Source organism: Lacerta agilis, chromosome 14 (assembly GCF_009819535.1).
Source record: "Lacerta agilis isolate rLacAgi1 chromosome 14, rLacAgi1.pri, whole genome shotgun sequence".
Taxonomy (NCBI): domain Eukaryota; kingdom Metazoa; phylum Chordata; class Lepidosauria; order Squamata; family Lacertidae; genus Lacerta; species Lacerta agilis.
Window position 1 is genome coordinate 28610603 of NC_046325.1, and position 17337 is coordinate 28627939.

Genomic DNA, 17337 nt, shown 5'->3' on the forward strand with positions numbered 1-17337 from the left:
TAGTAAAAATGTATAGAAAATGATGTATAGATGGTATTTAGGTAAAGGTAATGGGACCCCTGACCGTTAGGTCCAGTTGCGGACGACTCTGGGGTTGCGGCGCTCATCTCGCTTTATTGGCCAAGGGAGCCGGCGTACAGCTTCCAGGTCATGTGGCAAACCAGAGCAACGCACAGAAACACCATTTACCTTCCCACCAGAGCAGTACCTATTTATCTACTTGCATTTTGACGTGCTTTCGAACTGCTAGGTGGGCAGGAGCTGGGACAGAGCAATGGGATCTCACCCCGTCGCAGGGATTTGAACCGCCAACCTTCTGATTGGCAAGCCCTAGGCTCAGTGGTTTAGACCACAGCGCCACCCTTGTCCCTATATAGATGGTAGTTAACTCCAGCTAAATTAGCTAAAATGTATAGAATGAGAAATAAGAATTGTTGGAAATGTAATGCTAAAGAAGGGGATTTTTGCCATATGTGGTGGACATGCGATAAAGTTAAACTATTTTGGGAAAATATTTATAGAGTTTTAAAAAAACAAAACACGTTTAGGTATACCTTCCCAAAAAAAAACCCTGAAGCATTTCTGTTGGGTATGATAGGAGAGGAAATACCCAAAAGTCGAAATTGTTTATGTATGCCACTACGGCAACTAGAACTTTATTAGCCCCAAAGTGGAAACAGCAAGAATTACTGACGGTTGAAGAATGGCAGACGAAGATGATGGACTATGCAAAATTGGCAAAGCTGATGGGGAAAATCCGAAACCAGAGTGACCAGGTGTTCCAGAGAGAGTGGAGTAAATTTATTCAATATATAGACAATCGTTGTAAACATATAAAGACACTAGCAGGATTGAGATAAACCTCACAACATTTAATAGAAGGAAGCTTCTACATGTGCTTAAAGACTAAAATAATATTAAGGAAAAAGGTAGAATTGAGATGGTATAAATGTGTGGAAATATGATGTAGGTATACAAAAACCAGACGATGGGATGGAGGGAGGTTGAGTGGCTCAATAGAGCCAAAAATTTGTAAAAGGAAATAAGATGTTATAGTAATGTTAAAAATGGAAAACCAACAAAATATATATAGAAAGAAAGAAAGAAAGAAAAAAGTCACATCTGGCGATCAATGTGCCTCTTTAGTTTCAGATACCACATGGGTAGACGAGTCTAAAAAGCCCAGGACACATATTTTCACGTTCCTCTAGCTGCTAATGTTGGCTCATTTACCAGAAGTAATGTATTCAGCATTAACTCTGGAGGCGTATCCTCAGTTCTGCCCGAACTAAGCCTTCTGATGTACATTTTAATCTACGATGCTTAGTGCTCTGACATAGCTCAGTCGGTAGAGCATGAGACTCTTAATCTCAGGGTCGTGGGTTCAAACCCCACATTGGGCAAAATATTCCTGCATTGCAGGGGCTTGGGCTACATGACCCTACTGCTCCCTTCTAATGCTACGATTCTGCAGCTCAGTCTACCCATGTACTATCTGAAACCCAAGGGGCACGCTGGCTGCCGGCGGTGAAATATATTTGCATTATGTTCAGCTCTCCTACCCCACTAATAGAAGTGATGGCACTCCCCGAGAGATGGATAAAGCCAGCTGGCTATTCAACAGTCAGGAAAAGTCCCTCCTGAAAGATCTTGGTTTGGAGTGGCATGGGCAAGAAAGGAATGAAGGAGCTCTTGAAAAGTGGATGTTTCAGAATCAGATTTCGGCAGGCAGCATGGAGCAGGGAAAGGAGGAGGAGGAGGAGGAGGAGGAGGTGAGAAGCCTGCTCTGTTATAACTGCTCCTGTGCTTCCATCCCCACAGAAGGAGCATGACCTGGAGCTAGCCGCCCGCATTGGACAATCGCTGCTGAAGCAGAACCGGAGCCTATCGGAACGCAATGAACTCTTGGAAGAACAGATTGAATTGGCAAAGGAAGAGGTGAGGAAGCCCCTTCTGGTGCCCGTTGCTGACCAGGGAGGAAGCTAACGCTACGTACGCGTACATGAAAGGCAGGGAGTTTGTTTGCCCCCCACCCTACCCCACTCGAGGTGGATAGAAAGTGGAGAGATAATCTGAGGGCTGGGAGAAAAAGTGAACTGGTTGTGTGTATGGCAGTAAATGCAGGAAGGATGCGTGCAGGGAATACTTTTCTGTTGGGTGCATAGGGTATAGGACAGTGTTTATCAAGCTTGGGTCCCCAGCGGTTGTTGGACTACAACTCCCATGAACCCTGGCCACTGGTCCTGCCAGCTAAGGATGATGGGAGTTGTAGTCCAACAACAGCTGGAGACCCAAGTTTGAGAAACGCCGGTCTGTGAGCTGCATCCAGCTGAAGTTTATTCAGAATAGGACCACTGAAATTAATGGAGCTAAGCTGGCCACGTTGGTGGGTCTGCTGTTGAGTAGAACTAGCATTGGTTACAATGCTGTAACTTACAGCAGGGGTGAGGAACCTCGGGTGTAGAGGCCAAAGGTGAGCTCCATGCCTCTCTATCCAGCCCTTAGGACTCAACCTAAGGGCACGCCCCTCACCAACTCTACTTTGCACCCTCCTTGAGTGCTTTGGCTTGGCTGGAATGTGTCCTTGAACTGTAATAAGGCCTCTTGCCTGCCTGGATGAAGAGGTGGGTGTCTGTGTATTAAAACTTCTGACTTTGCAAGGCTGGAATGTATTCTCAATGAAGACAGGATGTATAGCTCAGTCAGTAGAACATGGGCCTCTTAATCTCAAGGTTGTGGGTTCGAGTCCCAAGCTGGGCAAAAGATTCATGCATTAAACGGGGTTGAACAGATGACCCTTTTAGTCCCCTCTGATTTGTTGCTGTGCTCAATTTTGCCTTTGACACCGCTGGTGTGCAGTCCCTGGAAAGTTGTCCACAAGGGATTGCAACCTTTTGGGCCTAAAAAGGTCCCCCACCTCTGAACTACTATAGGACCTGAAGTTAAGGAGTAGCAGGGCTTTCAGATTAGAAGGCTTAACTTCTGCTTTTTCATTTCATGGAACCCACTGTGCCTCTTCTCTCTCCCCCTCCCCACTTCAAGATTGCTCAGCTTCGCCATGAGATATCCATGCGGGACGACCTTCTGCACCTGTACACCAACAGCACAGAGGAGAGCGAGCCGACCTCTGCCACCTCCACTCCGTGAGTATCTCAAGTTGGGGTGGAAGGGGATACCTTCTGCACAAGTCAAACAAACGTGTAATTTCTGCTGCCATCCTCCTGGCGAGTCCCTCCGGCGGTCAGAGCTGACTGCCCATCCTCCCCATGTAGTAAGACGAATCCAATGTGGGACGAGGAGAAAGAAACCCCACCTAGAGTCTTCAGAAATTCTGCAGTGTACACTGTTCATGCCCCGCTTTTCAGCCAGCAGATCTGAAAAATGGCTAGCATCTCCCCTGTGCTTTTCTCCAACTGCATTAAATGCAAAATTAAAAGAAGGAAGAGCCATCTGTTTGTAACACGGAGCTGTTGTTCTTCATTTAACCACCAGGTGGTGTAAGAGTTGCGGGCGAGGGGGGAGGAAGAAATACCGTATTTACTCGAATCTAAGGCTCACCTTTTTGGGCCAAATTACTTTGCGAAAACTAAGGTGTGCTTTAGATCTGATGGCACATTTACATTCGCCAGCAAATACTTTTTTTTGGTTTGAAGGTTCTGAAAATGGAGGCGCGCATGAGATTCGATGGCACATTAGACTCCAGTAAATACAGGACTACAGTTCTCATGGTTGAACTTGAACTTGAGTGTTCCTCGCCCAACAACAACTCTTCTAGCTACATTGCCACTCACCTCAACTCCTGTGTTGTTGTTGCAATTGCTATTGCTATTGTTGTTGTTGTGTTTGTTGTTTGCTTGTTTATTATACTGCCCTTTATCAAAAGATCCCAGGGCAGTGTGCATGTTATGACTCTTGGCAGTGTAACTCAGTGCAACAATAAAATCACATTACAAAGCACCAATAATAAAAAGCACAATAAGAGACAGCACAACAACAACAACAAACGCCCACTCCCCCAAGCTTTAACAGGCCATAGATGATTTAATGGCTAAAGGCCTGGGTAAAGAGGAATGTTTTTGCCTGGTGCCTAAAGACATGTAATGGTGGCTCCAGGTACTCCAAACATCTGCAGAATACCTCTTTCACCACTCCATGATTGTATCCAGGCCAGATCCGAGCTGAGAGTAGGCCAACGGAAGACCCTCCAAGTCAGAAGGCCTGGCTCCTGGGCGAGATTGAGCCCTGCAGTACCTCTGCTTCTAGAAACGGAACATTAATTCCAGGAGCCGTCTCAGGCCACTGCTGTCTACCCTCCCCTCTGCTCTGTCTCATGACTACATCTCTCCACCCCTCTCCCCACAGGTTGCGGAGGAATGAATCTGCCCTCTCTTTGCAGCAGTGTTTTCAGTATGACACCCTACAGCAGAAGCTCAAAGGGCTGGAGGAGGAGAACCAGAAACTGCGGACAGAGGTGAGGTTCTGAGCTGTGCCGGGCTGGGCTGCAGGTGTATGTGATGTGTATCTGATTTGTCTTCTCTATCTCATTGTCTGGTGATCAAGGAAAGGCACTCGGCACATGCTCAGATGCTTTCGCTCAGTTGTATTACCGAGCTGAAATCCTAGAATCCAAATTGGAACGCAAAAATCATGCAGCGTCTAGCACAGGGTGTATCGCGATTGCTACAACAGGCAGGAAAATCATTAAGTGGTCTGCGAAGACCGCCGGCCATTTTGAAGTGGTTGATGGTGCGGGGGGGGGGGGAGCTCGGGAACCACTGTCTTAGAAGGTTTTAGGTGCCTTATCTCCCAGAGTGCTGCTACGTTTTCACAACGTCTTGGTGTAACATAAAGGTAACCCCTTAATATTATATATGTCTTGTCTCTTTGAACCCAGGTCACAAGCATTGCCACGGAAACCTCTCAATATGAGGAACAGGAGCAGAAGCTGATGATCGACTGTGTGGAGCAATTTTGTAGGTTTTTAGTTTTGTGCAGGGAGCTTGAAATTAAAGCCCTATTAATACCAATAGAAGGTTGCTTTCAGGCATAATTCCAGGACTGGAGGGATGATATTTGGGTTGGGGGGGCGTGTTCTGGTGGGGTGAGGAGGCAAAGAATAACCCAATCCTCTGTATCCGCTCTGACCTGCCTCCGCTCTGGAATTAAGTTTAAAACAGTCCTCTATTATTTGTCTGTATGTGAGAGAGAGGAGGTGTTTGGGGGGGGGCACATATGTACACATGTGTGTTGCCCTGCCCTCTTCTAGAATGTAGCCCTTGGAGGGTTGGCAAAGAGGGAGCATGGCTCTTGGTGTAAACAAACAAACAAAAGGTTCACCATCCCTGCTGTACACACTTACCTGGGAGTAAGTCCCCTTGAGCTCAGAGGTCCTGCTTCTGAGTAGATACACATAGGAGCACACAGCAAGAGTTTCCATTAAATCACATTCATGCATTTATGCCCCACCTTTTCTCAAAGGAGCTCAAGGTGACACACACAACTCCCCCCCTCTTCACTGAATCCCCACGACAACCCTGTGAGGTAGGCAAGGCTGTCAGGCAGGGACTGTCTCAGGGTCACGCCCTGCAAGCTTTTATTCATGGCCGAAGGCGGGATTTGAACCCTGGTCTCCCAGGTCCCAGTCTTAACTGCTGCACCACAAAGCACGTACAATCTCCAAAAGTGAGGTTCTGATCCCAACCACCTCCTGTGGAAGGAGACAATTCATACATGTTCCCCCTCTAGTACCATCATATTTAAAAAAATACTTGAGGTATACGTTATATATGTCATAAGGTGCCTTTTTTTAAAAAAGTATTCTTTATAAAATATTTTCTTGATTTACAAAGGTGTGTGCAATGTCTCTCTCGTATTTTTTCCATGTAACATTTTTACAAATGAGTTTTGGTTGTTGAGACATTAGGAAGAAAGGGGGAATTACAGACGTCCCTGACGCTCAGGGATGCTTAAGGAAGTTGGGGAATATTATTATTATTATTATTATTATTATTATTATTATTATTATTATTATTATTTTATTTATACACCACCCATCTGGCTGGGTTTTCCCAGCCACTCTGGGTAGGTCCCAGCAGAATATTAAAAACACAATAAAACACCAAACATTAAAAAAACTTCCCAAAACAGATGTCTTCTAAAAGTCAGATAGTTGTTTGTTTCCTTGACATCTGATGGGAGGGTGTTCCATAGGGAGGGTGCCACTACCGAGAAGTCCCTCTGCCTGGTTCCCTGTAACCTCACTTCTTGCAGTGAGGGAACCGCCAGAAGGACCTCAGAGCTGCACCCTTGTGGGACAGAAAACATGTGCGGGGGCGGAGGGGTGGGGTGGGGTGGCAGAAAGCTTTGCCCCGCTTTCTGGTCTGCTGGATCCTACTGTGGGCATATTGGAAGCTGCGTCCGGGTGCGTTGGATGCTGCTGGTATCTCTCAAGTTGTAATGATCCTGGGTCTCTCTTCCTACAGCGGATGCTAGTCGGGAAGTGGTCCTGCTCTCTGAGGAGCTGGCCCGCAAGACGGAGGACACGGCACGGCAGCAGGAGGAGATCAGTCAGCTGCTGGCGCAGATTGTGGAGCTGCAGCAGAAGTGCCGCACGGTAAGCATAAATGAAGGGGCAGTTGGGGCCAGAATGGGCACCCAGAGTGGGCTGCCCACCCAGAAACAAGGCTGCTCCTATGTGAAGTCAAGGGTGCCTCTGGGAGGTGTGTGTGTGTGTGTGTGTGTGATACAAGGGAACATTCCTAGCATATCTAGGAAGTCAAGATGAGCAGCCCTGTGTTGCAGTGGATGTGTCAATGTGTTCAGCATTCCCTTTAATAATAATAATAAATAAAAACCATTTAAACTCTTGGATTATGCTGAAATGGCAAAAGTGACCGGGGAGCTCGGGAACCAAGAAGACCGAATGAATGAATCTTTATTTGCGTCAGCCATCGGCCATGGCAATAAAACAACAATACAACAGACAAAGAATAGAAATTAAAGGCCAATTATATAAAATACATTTTAGGGTTTTGAATCAATAGTCAAATAGTGGATCTTATTCTGATTGCCCCAGCTAAAAACCTTGCAACCTTTGCTGTCGTCACCTGCTCATCTTGATCTGCCAAGAGAAAGGACACTGCGGCAGTGGTTGGGCCACCCGGAATAGACTATAAAAGAGGGGTGATAATCACATTCCTCAAGTCTTTATAAAGAGTGCAAGAATACCAAAACTTTAACAAAGAGTGGGGGGATTATAATTTATCTTGGAGACCACTGTAAGCAGATGAAAGCATTAGCAGGATTGCAATAACACTTGTAATGTAGCAAATACAGTCGTGCCTTGGTTCCTGAACACCTTGGGAGCCGAATGTTCCAGCTCCTGAACTATCGAAAACCGGAAGTGAGTGTTCCGGTTTTTGAACATTTTTTTGGAAGCTGAACTTCCGACGGGGCTTCTGGTGTGCCTGCGCAATTGGAAACGGATCGGAAGCCGCACCTTGCTTTCCGAACGTTTCGGAAGTCGAACAGACTTCCGGAACAGATTCCGTTGGACTTTTGAGGTATGTCTGTACTATGGAGACGATGGAGTGTTACTAAATATGGACCACTAAATAATATGCAGTTGAAAGGGTTGACAATAGGACCCATGGAGGGGAAGGTGGGAAGTCCAGAGATTCGGGGGAATCTTTAAATATGGATGTGTATGATTGTATTGCCATATTCTTATAATTGTAAAATCAAATAATTTTTTTTAAAAAAACAAAACCCCAAGGGCATTGTGGATGTTCCTGGTGGCAATAACTCTTACCTTTCTTCCTCCAGTATGGTTCAGAAGTGGAGGAGCTGCAGCAGCATCTCACTGCTGCCAAGGAAGTTCAGCAGCAGCTACGAACAGAGGTTTGTATCCTTGGAGATGGGGGTGGGGGACAGCAGCAGGGGTGGTGGTGGTGGTGGGTGGTGGCCGGTTACATCTGTCCAGTACAGAGAGGAATCTGAACAACAACAAGCTAATAATATACTGACAATATTTTTATAACACTATACCATTTCAAGATTCATAAACAGAAGACATATAATATGTGCATGGAGTCACAAACTAACAGGAATCAAATAAATGTAATGGAATGGTAGGAGTGGTAAGTCACCGTCAAAGATCACTGAAATGGAGGCAGAATGCTTTTCCACAGTCAATATCCTACAGACGTGGGATGATGGGTGCTCCAAACGTCGCAATAGGATGCTCCGAGCACAGCAGCAGACAGTACAGTTCTTCCAGGATAACGAACTGTTTCAATGATAAATCTTCATCAGCAAATTAATAGTCCCCAAAGGTATATCAAATGGCCAAGGATCAGCTATCACTGAAAAGTGTACTAAGCTGATGTGTTGCTTGTTGTTATTCAGAGTGCTCTGTTTTGCAACACAGGGGATTTTCTTTCGTGTACAGTACAGGGCAGAGATAGAATTGTAGAGTTGGGAGAGACCACGAGGGTCTTCTAGATCTAGTCCAACCCCCTGCAATGCAGGAATCCTTTTGCTCAACATGGGGCTCGAAACCATGACCCTGAGATTAAGAGTCTCACGCTCTACCGGCTGAGCCACTGCTCAGCTTCTGTTGGAGGAAGTGCGCTTCTGCACACCAGTTGCAGGCAGCCACAGGTGGGGCAGACCGCCATCGCACTCGTGTACAGCTTGCCACCTTCCCCTAAGTATCTGGTCAGCCATTGTGAGAATGGGATGTTGTTGGACTAGCTGGGCCTTTGGCCTGGTCCTACAGGGCCCTGTATCCGTTTTGTGGCAGCCTGCTTTGGCAATCCCCACTCCCATACAATTCCCAGGGGTTCTCTGACGGAAGGGCATGACTGTTGAACAAGTTTTAATGCCAATAAATACCTACTGTAATGCAAAAAAGGGGGGGGTAAAAAGCTCAGGAGATCATCACTGTTGACTGATATCACAGCTGCAAGGTACAAAGCAAGTTCCGTCACATGTTTTAATTAAACCTGAACATGTAACTGGTGTATTAATTGCAGCAGAGTTACGCACTGCAAATCAATTCTAGAGTAAAACAAGCTGCACAGGAAGCCCCTAGTTTCTCCTCTCGTTGTGGCTTGGCCTGATTAAGATGGGATCCCTCTCCTCTTTCACTATCAGCTCCGGGACCTGCAGGAGAAATACGTGGAGTGTGGGGCAATGTTGCACGAAGCCCAGGAGGAGATGAAAAACCTCCGGAACCGCAGCCTCCCCAACAGCACCATCCACCGTCACAGCTCCCCCACTTTTTTGCCCCTGGTAAGTGCAGCGTGTCTTGGGGTGGGGGGGCTGGGTCCTGCGTAAAGGAGGAGATACCTGGGAAACAGAAATTGGTTTGTAAAAGAGAGTACTCTTGATAGGAGGCAGAGCAGTGGGGGTGGCAGAAGGTGGTTATTTTAGGAGGAGACGAAGAGAATGTCTCCTTATTGGGAAGAGCAGCCAGGTTGCTTCCTTCAGGTGCACTTCAAGCTCCTAGTCCTCAGCGAGGGAGGAGGGGAAAGTGGGATAAAGAGGGCATGCCTCGGGATTTCATTTGACTGAATTATGGGGATTTGTTCTGTTCCATGAACCGTACTAACAGTGTCTCCGAGCATGCACAGTCCGACCACTAAGCGGCTCCAGCATGTCTTCCTTCCTCCCCCGTCCCCCAGTCTGACATTCCTGTCTGGTTTGCACGCTGGCACAGGAAACCACCCCCCTATGGTTATGGGTGAGGGTTTAACCCAGCCCAGCTCTGCCCTGCTCTCTGTTCCCACCTCCTGGGGAAGCGCAAGTGGAGTAGAAGAAAAAGAAAATGATTCCGGGAATTCCCTGGACGTCTTTTACTAGTGAAGAACCACCTGCCCACTGTGACTTTTTGAATTACAGGATTCCCTGGCTGCAGAGATCAAGGGCACCATGAGAAAGAGCGTGGACAGCTCTGGTTCCGCAGAGTGCAAGTAAGTGGGAAGGGCACAAGATACCTGGTGTGTGTGTGTGTGTGCGTGCGCGCACGCTTGTGTGTGCAAGATAGACCCATAAAATGAGTGGCAAGAGCAAGAAACTCTCAGAGGATGGCGTCGTGAATGCAGCACAACCCCTGAGGCCAAACGGGAAGAAGAAGGAGCCTTTGGATCAGGAGGTGAAATTCAGAATGGTGGGGGTGGGGGTGGGGAGAGCGGCCTGTGTTTTGTTAGCCCCCAAAATGGAAAACGAGCAAGGTCCCAACTAAAGAAGAATGGCAACTTAAGCTGACAGAATATGCTCAGCTTGCAGACTTAACATGTAGAATAAGAGAACAAGAAGAACATACGTTTAGAGAAGATTGGAAAACGTTTATTGAATATATGGGGGAAATTGTGTACACCTGAAAACGTTGGCAGCATTAAGATAATAAATTCAACAGTTTAAGTAAGTTCTGATGGATGCAATAATGGAATGCTGAATGGTATAGTTTCTCTAAAATATGCAGGGATTTATGATATGTAAAATGAACCGTGGAAAGAGAAGAAGGGAAGTCAATGATACTTTAAGGATGTAAAAATGAGTACTTTAAATTGTAAAACGGAAAATTTAATAAAAAAAATTATATACAGAATGATGGCAGGGGAGAACCTGTGTGGTTCTCCTGCTGTCCTTGGACTCCATTTCCCATCAGCCCCCGTCAGCAGGATCAGTGGCCAGGAATGATGGAGGCTGGGGACAGCTGCCGGTTTCCCCATCCCTGGTTTTAAAAATTGGGTTGAGGGCAGAGCTAGGGTTAGAAAAGGTAACTCTTGGGGACCAGAGGAGGAGGGACCAGTGCAAAATTTAGGGTGCTGCAGATGGTTTCCCCCGCACAGGGCGCTGAGCTGAGGGGGCACAAAATAACAACAACATCAGGATTTCCCAAGCTTGGGTCTCCAGCTGCTTTTGGACTACGACTCCCATCATCCCTAGCTAGCAGGACCAGCGGTCAGGGATGATGGGAGTTGTAGTTCAAAAAACAGCTAGAGACCCACACTTGGGGATTCCTGGCCTATATTAGTACAATGGGAAGATCCATTTAAAAAAGCAATTATTGTGAAAAATAAGAAATATGGGAGGGTGAGGCATGCTAATTTTGTCCTTGCTCAGGGTGCCATATTACCAGAGTCCTGCCCTGCCATGACCTCCCTTTTGTTTCCCACTACTGACCCTGTCTCCTCCTTGTCTGTTGATCTCAGGGGCGTCCGCCGGGTCTTTGAGACGGTGAAGGCTGTGAACCAGGTGGCGAAAGCCAGATCGCGGGCAGAGTCTCCCCTGAGCTTCCCTGTGTGCTCTCCCAAATTTTCCTCGCTGGGCTGCAGCCGCCTGAACACCCCACGCACCAGCTTCTACGGTTCAGACAGCCCCATTGCCGGAGGCCTGGAGGGGCAGGATGGCCATGCTTCTGAAGGGCCGGACGAAGCGTGGTGAGTCCTGCCGAGACACGGCACAGGCACCTTGCCACAACCTAGTTTCTGGTGGTTGTTTCCTCGGGGCGGAGACCTGTCTCCTGTACAACGCCACAGGCCTTGGTGGTGGCGGTGATCGGCGTGGCTAATTCCACCCCCTGTTCTTTGGTTTCGTTTAGCCGGCGCGAGGCTGGCACGCCGGGCACACCCGGCCGGCACGACTTGGAAGCTGCCGTCCGGTGCTTGTCGGCCCGCCAGGAGAGCCACAGCACCGAGCGCTCGTTCTTTGAGATGGAGAGGGAAAGCAAGCTGAGGCGGCTGGCGAGGGATGCCGAGGACTCCAGCGGGTTCCTCACGCCCAACGAAAGCATCACGTCCACTGGCACCAACTATTCGGGCAGCTCTGGTGGTTCCGGCTTCTCTCTGGGCTCCTTCTCTTGTTTCCCCGATAAGCTTCAAATCATCAAGCCTCTGGAAGGTCAGTGGGAGACGGCGGTCAAGAACTGGGGGGCGGGGGGGCGGAGTGCTCCCCTTGGAGCGGGTGGGTGATCTGTGAGCACACTTTGGGCTGTTTTGCTGAATTTATTCCGATGCGTCCCATCTGTTGAATTAGCTTGCAAGTGCATAGGGACTGGAAGCATGTGATGGTTTTTAAAAAGTCATTTGGCAGTATTCATTCATTCATTATTATTTTTTACACTTGACATACCACTTAGGGTTAAACAGATCTCTTAAAGCAGTTCTCAACATAAGCTGAAACATCTTAAATCAGTGATGGCCAAACTTGGCCCTCCAGCTGTTTTTGGACTACAACTCCCATCATCCCTATCTAACAGGACCAGTGGTTAGGGATGATGGGAATTGTAGTCCCAAAACAGCTGGAGGGCCAAGTTTGGCCATCACTGTTTAAATGAAAAGTGGGGGGAGAAAAGTGAAATCTAGTTAAAGAACCCCCACCTGGTGCGCCAACGCTTGGGGGCTGAGGCAGTCCACCCCCCAAAAAATGTTTTTTTTAAAAAGGGGCTGAGCCCCTCAATATTTAAGGGTTGTTTGGCTCGGCCCCCGGTTCCTTACGGCATTGTGCAACGTTGTCTGCATGATGTTATGCCATCGCAGAGTGTCGCACATGAGCCCCCTCAATCCTATTAAGAAGGTGGTGCCTCTGACCCCCACGATCCCTTGCCCTGGCAAATGGGGGGAAGTGAAAACAGGGTTGCAAGGAGGGTGTGCCTTTCCATTGCTCTGGGATCTGCCTGAGGAAAATCCCTGTTTATGCGGCTTCTGAATGCAAACGTATTTCCAGTTTTAATGGGATGGATTGGGGTTGTGGGGAGACCTGTACCCTCAGCATCAAAAGTCTCAGTTCAACTGGCAATTAGTCAGGTCTGTGTTTCTGGCTATTCTCTGGCTCTAAAGATATGGGGCGCAAAACTTAACACCAAGGAGCTGGGCCAGTCCTGTTGCAATAATCTTGCTTTGCTAACCTTGGCCAGTTGACTTTAAACGTAAGTTACTTGGCATCACTTGGATTCTTGCCTACGTCCCTCTCCCTCCCGGTCTCTCTTTAGGCTCCATGACCCTCCACCACTGGCAGCAGCTAGCCCGGCCTCACCTGGCGGGGATCCTGGACCCTCGGCCAGGTGTGCTCACCAAAGATTTCCGGCAGCTTGACACAGACCTGGAGGAGGTCTACAACCTGAATGACCTGGAAGAAGACGATGTGGATGCAGGCTCCTTCCCGGCCCTTGCTACCTCGACACCTGCCAAGGCCAAGGAGAGGCCTAGTGGTGAGTCATTTGGTTCACTTCTAAACGTTGTGTGCCAGTAGGAAAGATTGGAGAGTGTCCCGGGCAAGTTTTCTGTCATCCCCGTGGTGTGATAACCACATCTGAGCACATGCGCCAGCTCCTAGGGGCTGAGGCACTTTTGGCCCTCACAAGGTCCTTTTTTTGAGGGGGGCATTGAGCCCCCCTCAATGTTCAGAGGGTCTTTGGCTCCACCTCCCGGCTCCTCACAATATCAGGATGTCGTGTCAGGCCCCCTCAGTCATCTTGAGAAGATGGCGCTCTGTCCCCAAGTCACACTTGAAGTCCACTGGCAGCCATTTTGTGAACAAACCGTTGAGGTGCTCTGTCTTGCCCCCAGTATCTCTTCCCTCTTGCTGACACCTGTAGCAAACTGGCAGCTGTTGTGTTTGTTTGCTTCTTGCCCTGAACTGCTAGGGGATGGCAAACTGGGGGGCTGCTGTTCCAGTGACCCCCCCAGTTCTGCTGGTCAATCCCATTTCCCACATTGGGAGCAGGGATACTACAAACAAAACACACGTGGGGGTTTTTTCTGTGAGGTATACCAAGGTGGTAGTTTGGCAGTCTCGTTTCACTCTTCACGACTCCCTCAGTTTTTAAAAACACGTATGAAGAATAAGTTCCACCACCTCAAGTTTGTGTGTTTTAACATGATTCCTGAGGCTTCAAAGCTGATGGTTTGATTTATCCTTAACCACTGACCTCACTCGCAAGCCATGGATTTTTAACTCCTGCAGTTGCCCTTTCTAATTTGAAGGTGGGAGCAAAATAGTATTTGGGGGCACAGATGGTGGGGGGAGAGAAGACGAAAATCCAGGAAGGGTGGGGAAAATACCCTCCTTACATTGTCAAAAAACCCAGTGTACTTGCAATTTCCTTTCATATTTTTTTTAATACTTCACAATAACTAGCATAAACATGGGGCAAACAGCCATTGCTAAGACCTGACCTCCGCAAAAGCATCTAGACCTTTGGGTTTTTATTCAGCTTATGTCCCACTCCATTAAAATGGAGATATGAGGACCATTTATTTGAGGGGGGGGGGTCTGTCCTGAGCAAAACTTTAGTTGAATACAGCCCACACAGTCCACAAGTTGATGGTGAGGGGTGTCCTTTCCCTCAGGAAAAGCATTTCCTGAAGATCACCTCAAACAACATGAAGGGGTTGGGGGCAGGCGGGCAGAGGGAGATGGCTTCATCCCTGTCGGCATTTACGAAAAACGTCTTCCTCCATACCTCCCCCTTCGATGACCTGCCATTTGTCTCTGTCTGTCTCCACGCCCCACCAACACCACCCTGCCCCGCTCATTAACCCTCCGTTTTCCTGTCCGTTTCAGTATTTCACTCCGTTAACAATCTGCCCCAGACCCCGCCTACTTTCACCATCACCACCTGTTGCATCTCGCACCCTAGCAACGAGGTCACCATGGTGACACACAGGTAAGCATCCTCTGTGGTCCTCCCTTCCGCCAGCTTTCCACCATCCTTTTGCTTCTGCTCCTCCGTCATCGCCATAAGGAGGATTTCCCCGTGTGTGTGTGTGTCTTGTCTGCCATTTTTAACCTGCAACCTCCCTCCCCACCATTTTGGATCCTAGGCACTGCTGATCCCGGTATGGGCATCTCCTGCAGCCCTTGGCGCATGGATGGGGTGGGCTCCGAAGTAAGAAAACCTCTTCCCTGCCTCTTTTCTCTCTATCCTACCTGGGGAGAGCTGGGCAAGGAAACCTCCCTCACACGTTCACTCTCCTTCTTGAGCAATGCTGGCTTGAGGACAAGGGATCTCAAGGCCCATCTGCTGATGCCTGCAGAGGAGGACCAAGGCCTTTATCTAGGAAAATACAGGCACCCAAAAGTGGTCATGTGGCTCATTCTCAGGAAATAGAGGTCCTGCGGCTCAAACCTGTCTGGAAAGTTCACCTGCAAGACCTTCAGGGTCCTGCCCTTTAATATAAGGCACTGGGGAGGGGGCGTTGATGTGCAGAAGGAGAGGCACTTGGCACATGGTCAGAGGCACACTTGCTCCACATTTCCTGGAGCCCAAGCTGTGGCATCTTAAGAGCAGCTGGGGTTTGAAACCGTTTCTTGTTGTTGCTCTGATCCACATTAAGCCATAAGTCCTTGAACATCACGATGGCTTAAGAAGTCAGAGTGGGCTCCTCCCAGGTGATGTGGAGCCTTGCCTTGAACCAATGTCAAGTCTTGATGTGTCTGATAAAAATATTTCCTTAGGTCAATCTGCAGCTGCTGCAGCAGCCTTCCCCTTGTCTCTCAGCCAGCTGTGTTGTTTTTATGAAGGAGAATGGGAAGTTTCCTGCCCAGGGTTGAGAGGAATCAGAGGTTGAATGAGCTGACCCTCCCCACCTGAAGGGAATCCTTATGTGCTCTTTTAATGATAAGAAAACTTGCAGCAGGATTCATTCCCTGCCCCGAGAATTCAGGGTGGCTACTGGCAATTTTGAGCAGTACGAGAATAACAGAAAGAAAGAAAAGCGGCAGCCTTATAAACACCACCTTCAAATACACTCTATTCATATACTAGTTATAGGATCATAGAGTTGGGACCCCCAAGGGTCATCTAGTCCAACCCACTGCAATACAAGAATCACATTGACCTGTATAACTGGAGAACATTGTAAATAACAGCCTTAAGGTTTTTTTTATATAATATTAAAGCCCACATATAATATACAGTTCCCGTTTTAAAAAAACAAGCTGTCCAAAATTAAAAGCCTTTTTAAAGTACTTGTTTAAGAAAATCTCCAGCTTTTTTTAACCCTAATAATAATAATAATAATAATAATAATAATAATAATAATAATAATTTTATTATACATATGCCACCCATCTGACTGGATTGCCCCAGCCGCTCTGGGCGGCTCCCAACAAAATACTAGGAGCCTAATAAAAACATTGACATTTAAAAAAATATATATTCGTTTTTAGTACATAACAAAAAAAGGAAAAGAAAGTAGAAATAATAATAATACAAAAAAAATATTCTTTGCATCAATCGTACACTTCAGGTAAGCTTAAGTTCAATTACATTGCAATAGCATTAGAAAGAAAATACAGATTACACATAAATCCAATTCATTTTAACAGTTTCAGTACTCACATAAATAAGAACTTGATTATAGTTGAACATTGACTTCCCTTGTCCAACTCTCCATTGATTCAAAAAACACTGATTGTAAAGCTAGTCATATAACATTGAGCAGTAAAAACCTCCCTGTACAGGGCTGCCTTCAGACTTCTAAAAGTCATATATAGTTCTGTATCTGTCTGATATCTGATGGGAGGGGCAGTACACAGGGTGGGGCAGCCCTATTGACTTGTGAATCGCCCCCCCCCCGCCCCAAACCATATGCTAGAGGCCATTGATTACTTATTACGCTGGTGCCCCACCTTTCCTTCAAGGGTAGTATCCGTGCTTCTTCCTCCTCCCCATTTTATCCTTGCAACAGCCCCGTGAGGGTTGGAGAGGCTGAGAGGCAGTGACTGACCCAAAGCCACCCAGCAAGTTTGGTCTAGAACCCCCGCTCTTCCAGCCCAGCACTCCGACCACTGCACCGCACTGCCTTGCTTTGAAGAACAAGAAAAGAAGAGGATTTGACGGTGGGGACAGGCAGCTACATTCAGCCACTGGGCGCAGCCACATCTATTAACCCACTAACCTTTCTCTCTAGCCTTAGCACTAACCCATCTGCTTTGCAAAGGGTAAATGGGCACTAATATTGTGGGGTCAGACGGAAAGGCGGCGGGCGCTGCCTCCCTTACTCTGTCTCCGTGACTGCACAGAGGAGTAGGGAGAAGAAGGTAGGAAGAGGAACAGACAACTAAACAACTTGTGTGTCTGATTTATAACATGAACTTCTGATAACAAGAGCAATGGATGGCAGTGTTTGTGAGCAAAGAGGTTAAGGCTCAGTGTGTCTCTGTCCTCGTGCCGTTTTCAACCAGCAGGAGGCAGTGTCGCTACCTGTGCCTGCCCTTTTCTCCAGTCCCCTAAAAACAGATCCACACATTCAGAATCTCTGGGTTAGTTCAGGCATGGCACCCAGCCTGTTAGCATCTGTAGATGTGCCGCAGGGCCAGCTGAAG

The 17337-nt window shown here is 47.7% G+C and overlaps 1 protein-coding gene and 1 non-coding gene across 2 annotated transcripts in view; both read left to right on the top strand.

The window, feature by feature from the left end:
• Positions 1-17337, top strand: part of HAP1 (huntingtin associated protein 1) — a 30748-nt gene that overhangs the window by 10466 nt on the left and 2945 nt on the right. Inside the window, exons 3-14 of the mRNA XM_033169592.1 lie at positions 1822-1938; positions 3043-3143; positions 4363-4471; positions 4895-4973; positions 6483-6613; positions 7825-7899; positions 9157-9294; positions 9904-9974; positions 11220-11447; positions 11609-11907; positions 12998-13216; positions 14572-14674. Coding sequence (XP_033025483.1) covers positions 1822-1938; positions 3043-3143; positions 4363-4471; positions 4895-4973; positions 6483-6613; positions 7825-7899; positions 9157-9294; positions 9904-9974; positions 11220-11447; positions 11609-11907; positions 12998-13216; positions 14572-14674 — 1670 coding nt within the window. The remainder of the gene's footprint in view (positions 1-1821; positions 1939-3042; positions 3144-4362; positions 4472-4894; positions 4974-6482; positions 6614-7824; positions 7900-9156; positions 9295-9903; positions 9975-11219; positions 11448-11608; positions 11908-12997; positions 13217-14571; positions 14675-17337) is intronic.
• Positions 1328-1404, top strand: TRNAK-CUU. Its single transcript has one exon. It is a non-coding gene; the product is annotated as a tRNA-Lys (tRNA).